Source organism: Hydra vulgaris, chromosome 11 (assembly GCF_038396675.1).
Source record: "Hydra vulgaris chromosome 11, alternate assembly HydraT2T_AEP".
Lineage (NCBI taxonomy): Eukaryota > Metazoa > Cnidaria > Hydrozoa > Anthoathecata > Hydridae > Hydra > Hydra vulgaris.
The window spans coordinates 19,529,544-19,545,614 of record NC_088930.1 but is presented as its reverse complement, the minus strand read 5'-3'; the positions used below and the strand labels follow the sequence as shown (position 1 = coordinate 19,545,614).

Genomic DNA, 16,071 nt, shown 5'->3' with positions numbered 1-16,071 from the left:
ATTACTTTCTTAAAATTATAAATAACTTAAATATATTTTTAAAGCAAGTTGTCCGGTTAGAGCGTCATTAATCTTATGAAAAACTTCAGGTTATCCAATAAAAGTTTTTTTTTTTATATATAGAAACACAAAATTTTAATAACTAAACTTTATAATGAACTAAACTTTAATTTTTGTCTGGGACATAGGAGAACCCTAAATTAAATTTCAATGCCACTGTTCCTAATTGCGTAGAAGAAACTAGTGGCTTTAAAATAAGTGGCTTTAAAATAATTGGCTTACAATAAAATATGTTCTTATTGTTAACTGTCACTCCAAACAACAAATACAAATCTGAAGTTAAAAAATATTTTATAATTAGCATTAGGCTTTTTTGCTTGATTTGCTTGGAGTCGTCAAAGAAAAGAAACATGCATAGCTAATAACTGCAATAACTTGGTTGGTTTTAATAATGCGGGTACCTAAATAAAATATAATCATTCGTAACTGATAAATTTTGTTTTCTGTTGAAGTTAGTATCGTAATAAAATAAGCTAACCTCATGATAAAAACGATCAACGGATACAAAATCTGTTTTCAAATTCTTCATTGCATCACGTAACTTAGGTTCTTCAAGTAAAAAGAGCAGAACTTCAATAATAGATTCAACACATTTTAAATTCGTTTTATTGTCTAGAAAAAAAAAATTATATGAATTTTAGTAATTACTTAAAACGAATTTCTTATAGCAGAAAAAATAACATTTTATAATGACAAACGAGTCTTTTACTTCGACGTTAATGTTAGGAACCTAAAACAAATCTTTCGTGAAGACAACAGACACTAAATTTGTTTTTAAGTACTTTTGTTAACTTAATAGCTGTCAATACCAATTGTTAACATAATATAGTAAAGGTCATTATAGTGTATTAAATATTTGTAAATGAACTATATTTAAGCGAGGGAGTTGAAAAGACTGGATTTCAGCAAATCTTTTTTTGAATCTTGGATCAAAAATGACCGTTTCAATAACTTTTAGAAATAAAAGTGTCGTCAACAATCCGTTTAATATGCAGTAATATTTGTTTCATGAACAATAAAGAATTAATAAAGGATGAAAAAAAAAACCCAACAAGGTCACCCCAATAAATGTATTACTTGGGAATTTTTATATTTATTTTAATAAAACATGGTTCAAAAAGTAATAACATATGGGTCAAAAAGTAATAACACAGTTCAAAAAGACGGTTCAAAAATTTTTTATATATGGGTCAAAAAGTCTCGGACCTAACAAGTAAAACAACACTTTGAGAATTTCTTTTTTATTAATATAAGTATTTGGCATTTTGATATTTCCAAAAATATTTAGAATTACATATTTAGAAATAAAATGAATGAAAGTGCATCAATTCATCCATTGTTAGATATATGAAATCCGTCCGAAATTTTTGGCACAGTTGCTTGTTTTGCAAACACAACACAGTTTGTTTAATCTTTGAAAATAAATCACTATATATATTATTTTTATACAATATTTGAATATGCATAAATATGTTTTATTTTTAACACAATTAAATTATTTTTAATTCTTTTTTTTAAATAACTATTTTTAAAAGTATTTTTAAAAGTATTTTTAAAAGAAATTTAAAATAACGCATTAAATTTTTTTAAGGAAAAAAATACAAAATAACTTTTTTTATTGAAAAGATCTAGTTTCTTTTTTATACACTGAAACGATTTTTAAAAGTATTTATAAACTACGCTTAAATTTTTACAACTTGCAGTAAATTTAACTATTGTATAAATAGTTCTTTTTTAAGTTTAGCAGTGCTTGTGCCTGGTTCTTTATATGAAACTACCTGACTTTTTTTAAAACAAGATGATCTTCCCTGACCATTTCCGACATTTTTTTCCGACGTTTTTATAAAATGTTTATGAAAACTATCTGCTATAATGGACATGGTAGTAATGAAAAATTTCAGTTATTAATAAAAGTTGGATTTATATATTAGTATGGATCTTATTACTACGGATGAACACTTAGAAAAACACAAATTTTAGACGGTTCAACTATATAATACTATGCAAATGACCTAAACTACTTTTTAAAAAAAATCTTGCGTCTTTCATTAACTAACACATAAAAAAAAAAACTAAAATACATATGTAATTGTACATTTGCACAAAAACATAAATATATTTAAATACATATATTCTTAGATATCTTATGCAATAAACTATCAATAGTCAGACAAACCTATTAAATGGTAATTATCAATAGTCAGACAAACCTATTAAATAGTAATTATCAATAGTCAGACAAACCTATTAAATGGTAATTATCAATAGTCAGACAAATCAAATTGCTAGTTCTTTTAATTAGAAACCTTAACAATTGAAGTTGTTGAATTTTTATCAGCTGCTAGTTAAACAGAAGCTGAAACAGGTTAGCCACTCAAATTTAACAAATTCAAGAACACTTCATGAACAAAATACTGGTTTTAAAAGAAAAAGTTTTGCTTATAAACATCAACTAACGCTAATACATTGAAAACTAAATCAATTCACTGACTGACATGAATCAGAAGCTCATACTATAGAAGCAACATGACTGATATTTTTAATGGAGGTAACAAAATGACTACTAATCAACATGCTAAAATTAAGTAACAAAAATCTAAAAACAAAAATTTAAAAGGGTCATGCGCAAAGCAATTTTCCAGTTGATTTACAGAGTAGTAAAAAAAAGAGAGGAGAACTTCCTTAAAATCACAATACAAAAATGATAGCTGATATCACACACCTTTGCAAGCATTCAAATTAGTTTGTACATAACCTTTCTAGATTAAAAAAAGCCTTAATAATTGTATTTATCCATTAGCTTTTAGGCAAAAAATATAATATAATTAAAAATATAATATAATTAAAAGAAAGCTGCATAATTGTATGTTATCCATTAGCTTTTATTAGGCAAAAACTAATTTAAGATTTTAAACCAAAGAATCATATTTGCATAAGTATTATTATCAAAGAAGTTGTCAATAGCAACATATGTCAATTCTGTTTCTTTATTCGTTAGCAATAATGTTCAACTTTGTAACGCCTTTTACTTTCTCATCGTTTTTTCTTTTTTAAAGCATTTGCTTTGCTGACCTTTGTTTTCCTTTATGGCTCGTTTTACACTAAAGACAAATTTTTTTCTGGCATTAATGAAGTTTTTGTAGGAAAATATATAGGAAGTTATAGATCTTCAACCATAGATAAAATAATGGCTTCCAGATCTTGCATTGCATGTTTTTTGACCTTCTTTCTTTAGGCATGAGTTGATATTTTTGATGAGCAGACTTGAAGGCAATTACAACTTCTAATGTAATCTGGACTGTGTGAGGCTTGAAATTGTTAGTGAGCACTGCACAAGAGGATGTTCAACAATATTACTTGTTGATAATCAGTATTGATTATCAGTAATAATTTTCCTTATTAACCCCTTTTTGACTAATGCCTGTTTATGATTTTTTATAAATCTGTTCCAACTGTGTGATTCATGACTCAACAATAATTAAAATCATAAACTACGTTCATGAGTCAGCCGCAGAATCAAGTGGGCATCATTTAAATAATTTTTCAACAGATGAAATCAAAATATTTATACATTGAAATTTAAATTCTTTTAGCTTTCTTTCTGAGCTTTGAAAATGATAAGCCAGCAGTGAATCAAATATAATTTTTTTTTTTCTTTTACAATTAAATATTGGTAAGCTTGGAACAAACCTAGACAGCTTCAGATGTATTGGACATCCTGAAAACACTAACCACTTTAAAACAATTACACAAGATCACCATTCTTGTGAGGTAGCATTGGAGTATGTGCTGATAAAGCTTTAAACATGCTTGTCAGTTAGTTACAAATTGGAGTCTAACAAGGAAAAGGATTACAACATGATTTTACCAGGATTTACAACTAACTTAAATTATTTTCAGGATGGGCATTTACTTTTAGGTAAGATCTCCCAATAATTAATAATCTTTATAATAGATGTCCAAATACTGATTTTTTTTAAGACATCTTTTTGTCGATCTGGTTGTGCAAAATGAAAGCAGGAATACAGAATTATGAAGTATACGGAAAAAGTCACTTCTTCTAACAGGAGAATTGTGAAGTAAGATAAAGCAGCTTTTAAATGTCTTTTTAAATTCTCAAATAATTGATTCAACTCTGGTTTTGAAAGCACCATAAATTATGAATAGGGAACAACAGCTAATGTCAAAAAGTTTGGATATTATGTGCAAGGCCGTGGGTGATATTATGTCTAACTTTAATTGGTCTCATTTGAAAGATTTTGCAATGTCACTGTCAGGGAATATAGCCTGAAATAAAATAGTTTTGCCACTGTTTAAACTAATGGAAATTTTATTCAAGCAACAAAGGAGATATTATTTGCAACAAAATATTTTATCCTTTTGACTCTTTCGCACCAAAACAGGTTGTTAGTGACTCTTTTATAATAAACCAATAAATAAAGGGTTTTTCTAGCAAAGCAATTAACCAATAATACTTGATTTTATGTTTTAAAGGATAACTTAGTGTTTGACTTCAAAATTGGTCATAATAAACCAACTTTAAAAGCTCTGTAGTAGAAATAAGTTGACAGTTTTTTCGGATTGTGTGATTTTTATTTTAAAATTTTTCGCAAAAGTCACGTGATATTTATGTCATTGTTATTTTAATTTTTTTTTTAAAGATATATGTCTATTTGTCTTTCAAAAAATATTAGTTTTGGTGTGCAAATATGATGCCTTCTATACTATAAAACTCTTTTTTTTTTTGATATTATATATAGTCAGATTTTTTGGTGAATTTCTAAAAAATGTGGTCTATTGTCTGACTATTCCAGGTTTGCCAAAACTAGCTAAAGCAGATAAATTTTTCATGCTTTCCAGGTTCAGCGCGAACCCTGTTTAAAATTGGATAAATTAAATAGATATTTCATATACTATTATAATCTTTTCAACATGAATTTTTATTATGAGGAATCTTCTTTTCGGCAATAATTGTACTTCATTCACAGTAATCTAATCATTAGTGTTGAGACAAATTTTGAAAAAAAACTACTCACCAAAATGATCAAAAAAATTACACTTCAAATAATGGTTAATTTTCCACATGGTTAAATAATTCGATAGAGAGCAGACGTAAATTTGACATTTTTGTGTTTCCGATATTGATAAACAATTTTAAATTTGATTCTCAATAATTTTTAATTTTTGAATTGATATTTGGCGTTTCATTATCATGTGACATTGTTAATGCTATTTTATGAATGCTAGAGATGAGAGCAAATGTTGAGCTAATCATAAATCACTAACCCCTAGGGTTTTTCAGTTCCGGGTACCCGGACCCGGCAAGTCTGTGGGTAAATAAATGTGAGCCTTAAACCGGATCTGATACCTGGTTTAAGGCTCTACGAGTCTCATGGTTTGAATGTTTTGCCTTGTTTTGCAGGCAGCGGTGCGTTGTTGAGCTGGATCCCTAACTTTTCTAGAAAAATATGGTAGTTGGGTGAATCTAACTTAAAGTTGAACTAGGCCACGGCTTTTTAGATGTTTTGAGAACATTCAAGTTTATGTATGTTTCCATGTATGTCCGAATACACACTAAAAGAATTAACTTCATAACTTAAATTTTTTCTAATCAAATGTTTTTATATATAAGCGAATTATAAATAAGCTTTAAAGGATTTGCTAATATAAAATGTTTCTATAAAAACTTTTGATTAGAAAGATTGAAGTTAATAAGTTAATTCTTTTAGCGCATATTTAAAAAACTTAAAAAAAAAACACTTTTTATTTATTAATTACTTCTCTATTTTAGGAAAAAAGTGAAATTTCATAATTTTATTAGAACATTTTTTACAGCCCCATTATGCCGAAGCACTCCAAAGTTTGGGAGTATTTCACTCAATGTACCGATTTGAAAAGTGGAAAATGCAATAAGTGTTCAATGATAATATCAAACAAAGATGGAAATACTTCATCAATGGTTAAACATTTAAAAGTTAAACATGGAATTTCTTTACCAACACGGAAAGAAATGGGAGAAAATTCTGGCGCCAAACAATTTAAAACTATCGACACTTTTGTTTCTATCGCAAGAAAGTCTTTAGAAGAAATTGTCTCTAAAATGGCCGCTCCTGATGGTATATATTTCCTGATGGAAAAAATTAAAGAAGGCCGACAATTTAGCATTACACTTGATGAATGGACGAGTATGAAAATTCGGAAATACCTCAATATCAATTTGCATGGAATTGACTCTGAAGTTTATAAACAGTTAGTTGAAAGAGTAGAACAACACCTAAAAACATATAATATTAATTTTAAAAAACAAATAGCTGGTTGAACCGGCGACGGTGCAAGTGTAGTGATAAAATTTGGACGAGAATCTCCTAGTCTCTATAATTTGTGTTTGAATCACACTATACACTTAGCTGTTTGTGATGTACTATATAAAAAGAAAATTATTACCGTCTTGCAAGATGAAGATGATGTTGATGGAGATAGAAATGACCATGGTCAAGATGATATTAATGATGATCAAGATGAAAATTATTATTCTGACGAGAGCGTGTGACGTCGAAGAGTACGGACAAGGTGAATTAACAAATTTAGGCACTCAAATAAATAGTCATAAAACCAAGAAATAGAAGAGCTATTAGATTCTCTTGTAAATGGTACTATGCCTTTAAAGAAAATACAACTATTTACAACAGATTTACTGAAGAGATTATTTGGTGAGGATGAAGAACAGCAAAACACACATGAACAGGGGCATTCAGCTAAAAATAACGAACACACTACCATTAACACTGGAGGAAGAACTACATAGAATATTAGAAAGTGCGAAATATCCAATTTTGCCAAGTTGTGGAGATAAATTAGCAAATATTGAAAAAGAATTTTTATTATTTTCAAAAACTAAAAAAAAAACAGAATATTTAGAAAAATTGTATCAAGTGTTAATGACAATAAAACCAACATCAATAAATTCTGAACGAACATTTTCTGCAGCATCCAACTTCTGTACAAGAATTCGTTCTTGATTATCGGACAATTCATTTTTTTTTTTTTAAAGTTTTATTTTTTAAGTAAAAATTATTGCACTGTTTTGTATTAAACACTTGCAAGTATTTTAATTGAGTTGAGTTTATTTTTGCTAATATATTTACATGCATTTTATAAAACGCAATATTTTTAAAAAGGTAATGTCAAGTTTATTTGGTAGTTTAATATTATTATAAAAGTATAGAATAATATAAAATAATGTCAAATGTTAAACTGGCTAAAAGTTGTTTTATTTACCTTAATGTATACCAAATCCATTTTTAAAAATCAGCGTGAGAACAAAAAATCTTTTCATGCTATTGTTAAAATTGCAAGTTAAAAAGACATATTGGACCCGAACTCGAGCCCGATAAATATTCGTCGGGTCTAAAAATGCCGGGTTTTACCGAACCCTACTAATCCCCACCCCCAAAAAAAATAAATAATTAAAAAAAAAATACACACACACAACCCTGATTTTGTGTTTAAGATAAAGTTTTAATGAAAAAATATCATGCACTATTATTTTTTTTTTTACCATTATATTATCTTTTCTCGAAAAAACCAATATAGGCCAAATCATATCTAATATTTATGTGTTTAATAACTTAAATAATATCTAATATTTATGTGTTTGATTAAGATAATTATTTTTGCATGAACTGTTATGTGACGTTTTGTGTATTTCTCATAAACAATATCCAAAAAAAAAATTCAAAACTATCAAAGATCAAAAATTGTAAACATAGTTGGACCTACTCTTGCTCATTGTAAACATAGTCGGACCTGCTCTTGCAGCCAACCTCCAACCATTATCACATCGTCATAATGTTGCTTCTCTTTCTCTTTTCTACAAATACTATAATGGGCACTGTTCTAAAGAAATTAGCATCTCTTGTGCCATCTACTAAAATTCATTCTCGTGCTACTCTTCATTCAATTAAATCTCATCCTTTTTCTGTGACTGTTCCTAAGTCCTCCAAAAATGCTTATTCGCATAGCTTTTTTCCTTGAACATCAGTTCTTTTGAATTTGCTTCCTTCATCTTGCTTTTCTGATTCATATAATTTGCAATCCTTTAAGTCTTCCGTCAATCGTTATCTTGCTCTACAATCTTCATCTTTTCTCTTCCAGTAACTTCCAACTCTAATTAGTGGTTGCTTGCAGCCTTGTTGAAAGCAAAGATGTTTAAAAAAAAAAATAGCTCTACAAAATTTCATTAGTAAACTTTTATATATATATTTTATAAAAAAACTTGAAAAAAACAAAAAAAAAAAACAATGTTTACACTTAAATTACTACATATAAAATTAGGCAACAGAACACAATAAGTGACGAAATTTTTTTTAAATAGGAGTTTTTTTTTATTAGAAGATAAAAATTTAAACACTTTAACTTTAAACACCTAAAAATACTTTCATTAAAAATACTTGAAAAATTAACTTCTTAGCTCTTTCAAACCATACTGAGAACTCTAGTGAAAAAATCAACATAAAATAACATATGATAAACTATTTTAATAAATAAATTGAACTAAAAATAATCACTTCAAGAAGATACTCTAGGAAACACATTGTTCTTGCCTTCTTAGATTAGTATACTCTGTATAGTGATGGTTGCAGTAGTTGTTTTTAACAATAGCAAGCAATAGTTCAAAAAATAGTTGTTTCTTAGTTATTCTTTAAAATATATTCACAATTTGAAGCTTTTCCAAGTTACCTAGCAAAAGTCTGAATAACCTAATACTGGTTATGATGGCTAACTCTAACTTAAAAAAGTTTCTTTGAACTTAGTGTTTAGTGCTTCAAAATCATAATGTAACAGTATACTGTAAGTATTACAATACATTGTAAGACTAAAATGGTATGTTTTTAACTCTTTTATTTTTAACTCGCCTACTCAACATTATAGTATATACATAGTATATTATAGTATTTTACATTATAGTATATACATACATTTATTAGTATATACAACATTATAGTATATACAACATTATAGTATATACATAACACTTAATTATGATTTGCTTATACTGAGTAAACCAACTTGTTAATACAAACAATTACACAATCAAATGCAGCTACACAAAAACAATTGCACAATCAAATGCACCTATACAAAATCAACTGATTAATCAAACAGACAAAAAGCTTTTATTTTTCTAACAAATCATAGTTACTATAACCAAAACCAAAACTATGACTAAAAGGTACTACAAACAAAACTTTCTACAACTAGAGACTTATGAAAAATCTTTTTACACCCAAGACACCCAAAGACACCTAAACATTAAAAAATCAACACAATAGAGATGACAACAAAACAATATCTGCAACCATTAAAAAGGAAATAATTTTTTCTTTGCACATTTTTTTATTTTTAAAGTTCCAATGTTTTAACTCGAAGCAACAAAAATGAGTTTTATTATGGTGTTGTTTTAACTAATACTGTTAAAACATTTGTCCTGGTAACAATTATCATTAAATCAAATCAACTCTTTTTAGCTGAGTTCTAGATGAACTAAAATTTTGACTTTTTTAAAAATTTTGACTTTTACAATCACTTAAGTAACACACGCATAAGTAATTATGTTATACATGCATAAGTAACTGTAAGTGACAACTACATAAAAAACTAAAAGTTAATGTTGCATAAATTACGCTTACACAAGTAACTGAAATTACAATTGCATAAGTAACTATGTTACACATGTAACTACAATTGCATAAACAACTATGTTACACATGCATAAGTAACTACACATGCATAAGTAACTATGTTAGATATGCATAAGCAACTGCAATTTTTTTTTTTTTTAAACATCTTTGCTTTCAACAAGGCTGCAAGCAACCACTAATTAGAGTTGGAAGTTACTGGAAGAGAAAAGATGAAGATTGTAGAGCAAGATAACGATTGACAGACGACTTAAAGGATTGCAAATTATATGAATTAGGAAAGCAAGATATAGGAAGCGATTTCCAAAGAACTGATGTTCAAGAAAAAAACTAGATGAATAAAAGTTTTTGGAGCACTTAGGAATAGTCACAGAAAAAGGACGAGACTTAATTGAATGAGGAGTAACACGAGAATGAATTTTCGTAGATGGCACAAGAGACACTAATTTCTTTAGAGCAGTGCCCATTATAGTATTTGTGAAAAAGAGAAAGAGAAGCAACATTACGATGATGTGATAATGGTTGGAGGTTGGTTGCAAGAGCAAATTCAACTATGTTTAAAAAGTGTTTTTGCACCTTGTCTAAAAAATAAAGAGCATCATTAGAAGATCCACCCCAGATACGGCAACAGTATTCCATACAAGGACAGATTTGAGATTTATAGAGATAGAGAATAGAATCCGGAATAAGAAAGTGTCGAGCTTGATAAAGAGATGCAACCTTAGCAGATGCTAATTTTGCAACAAAGTTAATATATGGTTTCCAAGAAAGAACGGAAGTAGGAGTTAATCCTAGAAGATGAAGGGTAGATGACTTATTGAGTACATTACCATTCATAAATATAGGAAGATCTAAATTATTGCGATAACGATTGGCTAAAAAAAATTGAGTTTTATCTGAATTACCACCATAATTATTCACCAGCCACTGTGAGCCCCATACGGTCGCAGAAGTGAGATCCTTTTCAAGCTCAAATGCCCCCTCCAAGCAATCAGAGAGTGTTGGCTTCTTATCATGACAAGAATAAATGATAGTATCATCAGCGAACAATACCACCTTAGATGTGAGAATATCTGGAAGATCGTTAATGTAAATTAAAGAGTCTAGGGCCAAGAATAGAACCTTGAGTAACCCCTGAAGTTAAAGAATAAGAAGAGTGCTGTCCATTGAGGACAACTTTTATACTACGATTGGAAAGGAAGGATTCAATAATCTTAAAGATGTTACCAGATACATTATAAGAAGAAAGCTTATGGAGAAGACAGGCATGCCAAACTTTATCAAAAGCTTTAGAAATGTCAAGAACGATGGCCTTAACCTCTCCACCTTTATCTAATGCAAGATAAAACTTATCAGTTATTACTGTTAGCAAATTAGCAATTTCAAGATGAGAGATTAAGTGTTTGTTAATTAGAGATTCAAAAACCTTGCTTATGATAGGAAGAAAACTAATGGGATGGTAGTTAGATGAATCAGATCGCTCTCCAGAATTTTTGAAAATAAGGATAACAGATGCCACTTTCCAGCAGGCTGGAAAAACAAGACTCTGATAAGCACTTGTTGAATAGTTTTGAAAGTATAGATAACAGCTAAAAAGAACACTTTTGCAAGACTATAACAGATATGTTGTCTGGGCCACAAACTGTAGAAGAGTCTAAGCAGGAAATCACTTTAGATACAGAAGCTGGAGTGATACGAATGTCAAGCAATGGATCAACCTGTTTAACGGCTATATCAGGTAAACACAACTAGTGGAATCAAGAGATGATATTGATGAAAAGCTCTTAGCAAACAATTCAGTTTTGTCTTTAGGAGAGGTGACAAAGTCCGAACCATACAAGAGAGGTGGAATTACAGATTTGCCCTTATTATTGATACTGTTAAAGACTCTCCAGAAGTCACGAGAGCCTAATTTTTGTGATGAAATACGAGATTTCATGACCTGAGAATAGTGGGCTTTGGCGTTAGATAAAACCTTTTTACAATGGTTTCTAGCAGTAATAAACAGATGTCTGTTTTCTGGAGAACTGTTTTGCTAATAGATATGAAAGTAATGGTCTCTTTTGGCAATTGCAGCAGCACAATGTGAGGAAAACCATGGAGAAGAGTGAGGCTTGACCTGGAATCGTCAATTGGGATTAAAAGGTTGCATGCCAGCCTGAATCCACAAAGTTATGTAAGAAGCACATTTGTCAACAGGAAGACAAAAGATTTCTACCCAAGGGCCATCACGAAGAAAATCTCAGAAAGAGTCCAGTCAGCTTTAAGGTAGTTGTAAGAGGCACAATGATAGGGGGATTTAGATGATGAAGAAGAATGAGATAATAGATTTAGAGAGATCAAACCATGATCAGAAGCACCTAAGGGTGAATGTGGAGAAACTAAGCACTGACTAGGGTCAGAAACAACATATCCAAATCATTTACCCTTTCTACTTGACTTTCTGACTAGGGTCAGAAAGTCAAGTAGAAAGGGTAAATGATTTGGATTATCTGGAAAGCGAGTTGGAAAGTTGACTATTTGAGTTAGGGATTGAGCAAAATAAAAGTTGTGGGCTTTAATGCCTGCAGAGTCAATGACACTAGAGTCAAACCATTCAGTGTGATAAGCATTAAAGTCACTGACAACAACAATATTAGCTGATGGATAAAGAGAGAGGGCTTGGTCAATTTGACCAGAAATAACATCAAAAAGAATGCAGTCTTGAGATAAAGGAGAGCAATATAGAACAAAGAGAAAGGCAATAGAGTGAAGTGGTGCTAAACGAAAGCACATAAAAGAATAGTCTGTGGATTCAAACCTAGTTTCCCCACAAATGAGTGAATTCTTACGAGTGTAAATGCCCAGGCCAAGCATGTGACTATTAGAGTCTTTACAAATTAAAAGAAGATAACCATCAACAATAAGATCACAAGATGAGACAGCTGAACTCAAATTAGTCTCACAAAGAGCAAGTAGGTCTGGTGAACTTTGCAAGAGATAAGACTCAACAGAAGAAAAGTTACTTCGAAGACCATGGATATTAGTGAATGATATTAGGTTTAGAGAACTTGGTGATGATGATGGTTTTTTGTGTTTTATAGTTTTTGGTACTTTATTCATTTTTAAATTTGTTAAAGAACTTGACTCAAAGCATTAATGGTACTCAGTACACTGTTTAATAGCCCAATCAATTGCCTCATTACTATTATTAAACCCTCAGCCAAAACAAAGGGCTCCAAATGTGGCCTTGGCAATGCACACCAAGAGTACAAACAGGGACACCATCCATGCGCAACATAGCACTGTTAATACTTTGATATTTTTCAGCTGTTGATGGAATCAGCCTCTCTGAAAGCTACCACAGAGTTCAGGAAACCTGACTACCAGCCGACCTCAAAACCATCTTATAGTAATTCATCTTATTAAAAGTAAGACCAGGATAAGCTGGTTGCAATATTTTTTAAAATATTTTGTATTTTAAAATTTTAAAAATAAAAAATATATTCTATGAACTAACCTTTTATAACTTGAATCCATTTTTTTATTATATGACAACAAAGTGATTTATTGATTCTGAGCAGACTAATTGATTCAGAAAGAAGTTGGAAATCTTTATCAAATTTGTTGCTTTTTGCTATTTCTGATTTGAAGGTGTCAGATAGAGAATAAAGCAGCACAGAAGACACTAGGTTAGCTACTTGATCATTTATAGATTCTACTTGATTTTTGGAATCTCTAAATTCACTTTGCCATGATGATAAACTTGGAATAAAAAAAAGGATTAAATTGTAAAACAGTAAATATAATAATAATAAAATAAATAAACAAAATAAATACAACAGTAACATTAAAATAAAAAACATTTGTCGCCATCAAACTGTTTTATCTTGTCTTTTACAAATACTTTTATTCTTTGTAGTAATTTTGCATCTGTTGAATCTTAACTCTTGCAAAATTCACTAGACCAACCTTCTGCTTTGAGTGGTCTATATCCTCTATACCCTTTCAATGGTCTATATCCTTTAACTTGCAAAGACAATAGTTAAATTGTTGTGCATTTATTTGTTCTTTATTATTTTTTTTCTTCCCAAAGCTGTAAATTGTTTTAATGCTGTTTCTGATCAAATTGACCAATTTGTTTTCATTATTTATCTGTCTGTTGTTATTTTTCGTAACTTGCTCATTATACTGAATGACTTAGTACTAGCGTTAGTGACTTTTCTAGCATTAGCGCTCAAAACTTGTACCTTTCTTAGTTGATTACTTAGATTCTTCAGAAAACTCAAATCATTTATCTTGACTCTTTGATTTATATCTTGACCATTTAAACCTTACTTGAGCTCAGTTTCTCTTCATTCTCAATACAGATAGTCCAGACTAGAGATCGACCGAAACAGAAAAAAGCTGCAACTGAAATTTTGGGCACTCCAAATTGGTGCCAAAACCGACATTTTAGCAACTATTTTACCGAAACCGATGCCGAATTTCGGCTGGCCAAAATTTATTTTACTAGAAAAATTTATTTAAAAATGCAATTTTACATTTGTTGTTTTTTTATACTCGTATTATGTTAGAATAAATTTACATGTGTATCCCAAATTGAGATTTAATACATAAGTTGGCAATATAAGTTAATATCAAAATTTAACAATTGCAGAATTTTTCTGCAAGATTTTTTTGAGGGATTTTGTGAAAATTCTCAAAATATTTTGTGAAAATTCTTAAAATATTTTGTGAAAACTCTAAAAACTGTTTTTCTAAATTAGTTAAAATCGGTTTTCGGTACGTTTTTCAACCGAAATTTCGGTTTTTATCAAATTTATAAAAAGTACTAAAACCGAAATTTCGGTATTAGTTTAAATTCAAATTTCAGCTGAAACTGATACCAAAACAGAATTTCAGTCAATCACTAGTCCAGACCATAATGATCTCAACAAAATTGTTTCTTCAAACAAACTTGTTCTTTTTCTATATCAGATTAACTCCATCATTGTACATTACAAAACTAACCTTAGACTGACTTGGATACCTCGAGCTAATGCCGCTTTCTATTTGATAAAACTTGTGCTTTAATCACTTAGATTCAAACAGAGATAAAAATTTTATTTCTATCTCATTGACTTCAAATCAAACCTCACTTTACCCTATAGTTTCCTTCTTCTTGCTGTTAATTCTACAAGATATTTGCAAAAATATCATCTTGAGTCTGAAAACTGAATTTCTGACAATCAATACAGCTTTCAATCTTCTCCACTGCTGATTACAACCCTCGGAATTAGGAAAATTGAGGTTGGCAAATTAATGCCATCCTCAATCTTTCAGAGGTCGGCATCAGGTCAGCAAAAATTATTTGATATAAAGGTCTTACGATAAAACATAGAAACGAGGTCAGCAATTTTTTTGCCGACTTTAAACACTTTCAGGTCAGCAGTTAGGTCGGCATTGCCGAATGCCGACCTTAATTCTGAGGGTTGTGATTAGTTATAATATCAAAGAGTCTATCATGCATACAATATAAGCTATTAGGCCTAAAATATCAACAACAAAAAAAAATCTTTGGTCTGATTTAGTTTCTCATCTATATTAATAATTTTCCTGACACCTCACAGTAATTACATTACAAATAAATCAACATCTTAAAAATAAACATCACCATCATAATAACTATTTGTCTTATTGTTATTACTTTTTATTTTTTAAACTTAATAAGTATTTACATCAGATAAAGATTCAGATAGGTATACTACATACTTCATAATTATTTGTTTGGTTAGTAATTATTACTATTTGTAAATATTTTTAAAAACTTTTCAGAATATATTTGATTTTAATAATGTCGCGATATTTTGATTTTTTAATGATGGCCTCTCCTTTTAGACATGTCCGACTAGACTTGCAAAAATAAATTGAAAATGTAATTGGACCTGCTCCAACTTCAAAGATCAAACATCGTTTTTTTTTTATTTTTCACAAATATTGATACACTCATTACACTAGATGGGCACTTATTACACTAGATGGACACTCATTACACTAGACGTACACTCATTACATTAAATGGAATTTTAGTAGGTGTTGACTTTTTTTGTTGTTGTAACCTTTCTGTTAAAAAAAACTCTTATCTAGTTTTTTTAGTAAAACACCAGTGTTTTAGAATTCTCTTAATTTGCAACTTTTCAAGTTCTTTATTATTCTTACCCTAACAAAATTATAGCCAAAAATTTAAAAAAATTTTCAAACAGTCTGGAAGTAAAGCATTTGTATTAATTGTTTAACTTTAAAATCAATAAATGAAAATTATTAAAACTGAAGAGTTGATTTTTAATGCTGA

General features: G+C 29.5%; 1 protein-coding gene across 1 annotated transcript in view; it reads right to left on the bottom strand.

The window, feature by feature from the left end:
* Nucleotides 1-278: 278 nt before the first annotated feature.
* The window catches only part of LOC100205270 (testis-expressed protein 10 homolog), a 65,942-nt gene continuing 50,149 nt past the window's right edge, over nucleotides 279-16,071 (bottom strand). Inside the window, exons 12-14 of the mRNA XM_065810380.1 lie at nucleotides 13,258-13,502; nucleotides 539-672; nucleotides 279-461 (exon numbers count right to left, since the gene is read on the bottom strand). Of these exons, the coding sequence (XP_065666452.1) occupies nucleotides 396-461; nucleotides 539-672; nucleotides 13,258-13,502 (445 nt within the window). The 3' untranslated portion in view covers nucleotides 279-395. The remainder of the gene's footprint in view (nucleotides 462-538; nucleotides 673-13,257; nucleotides 13,503-16,071) is intronic.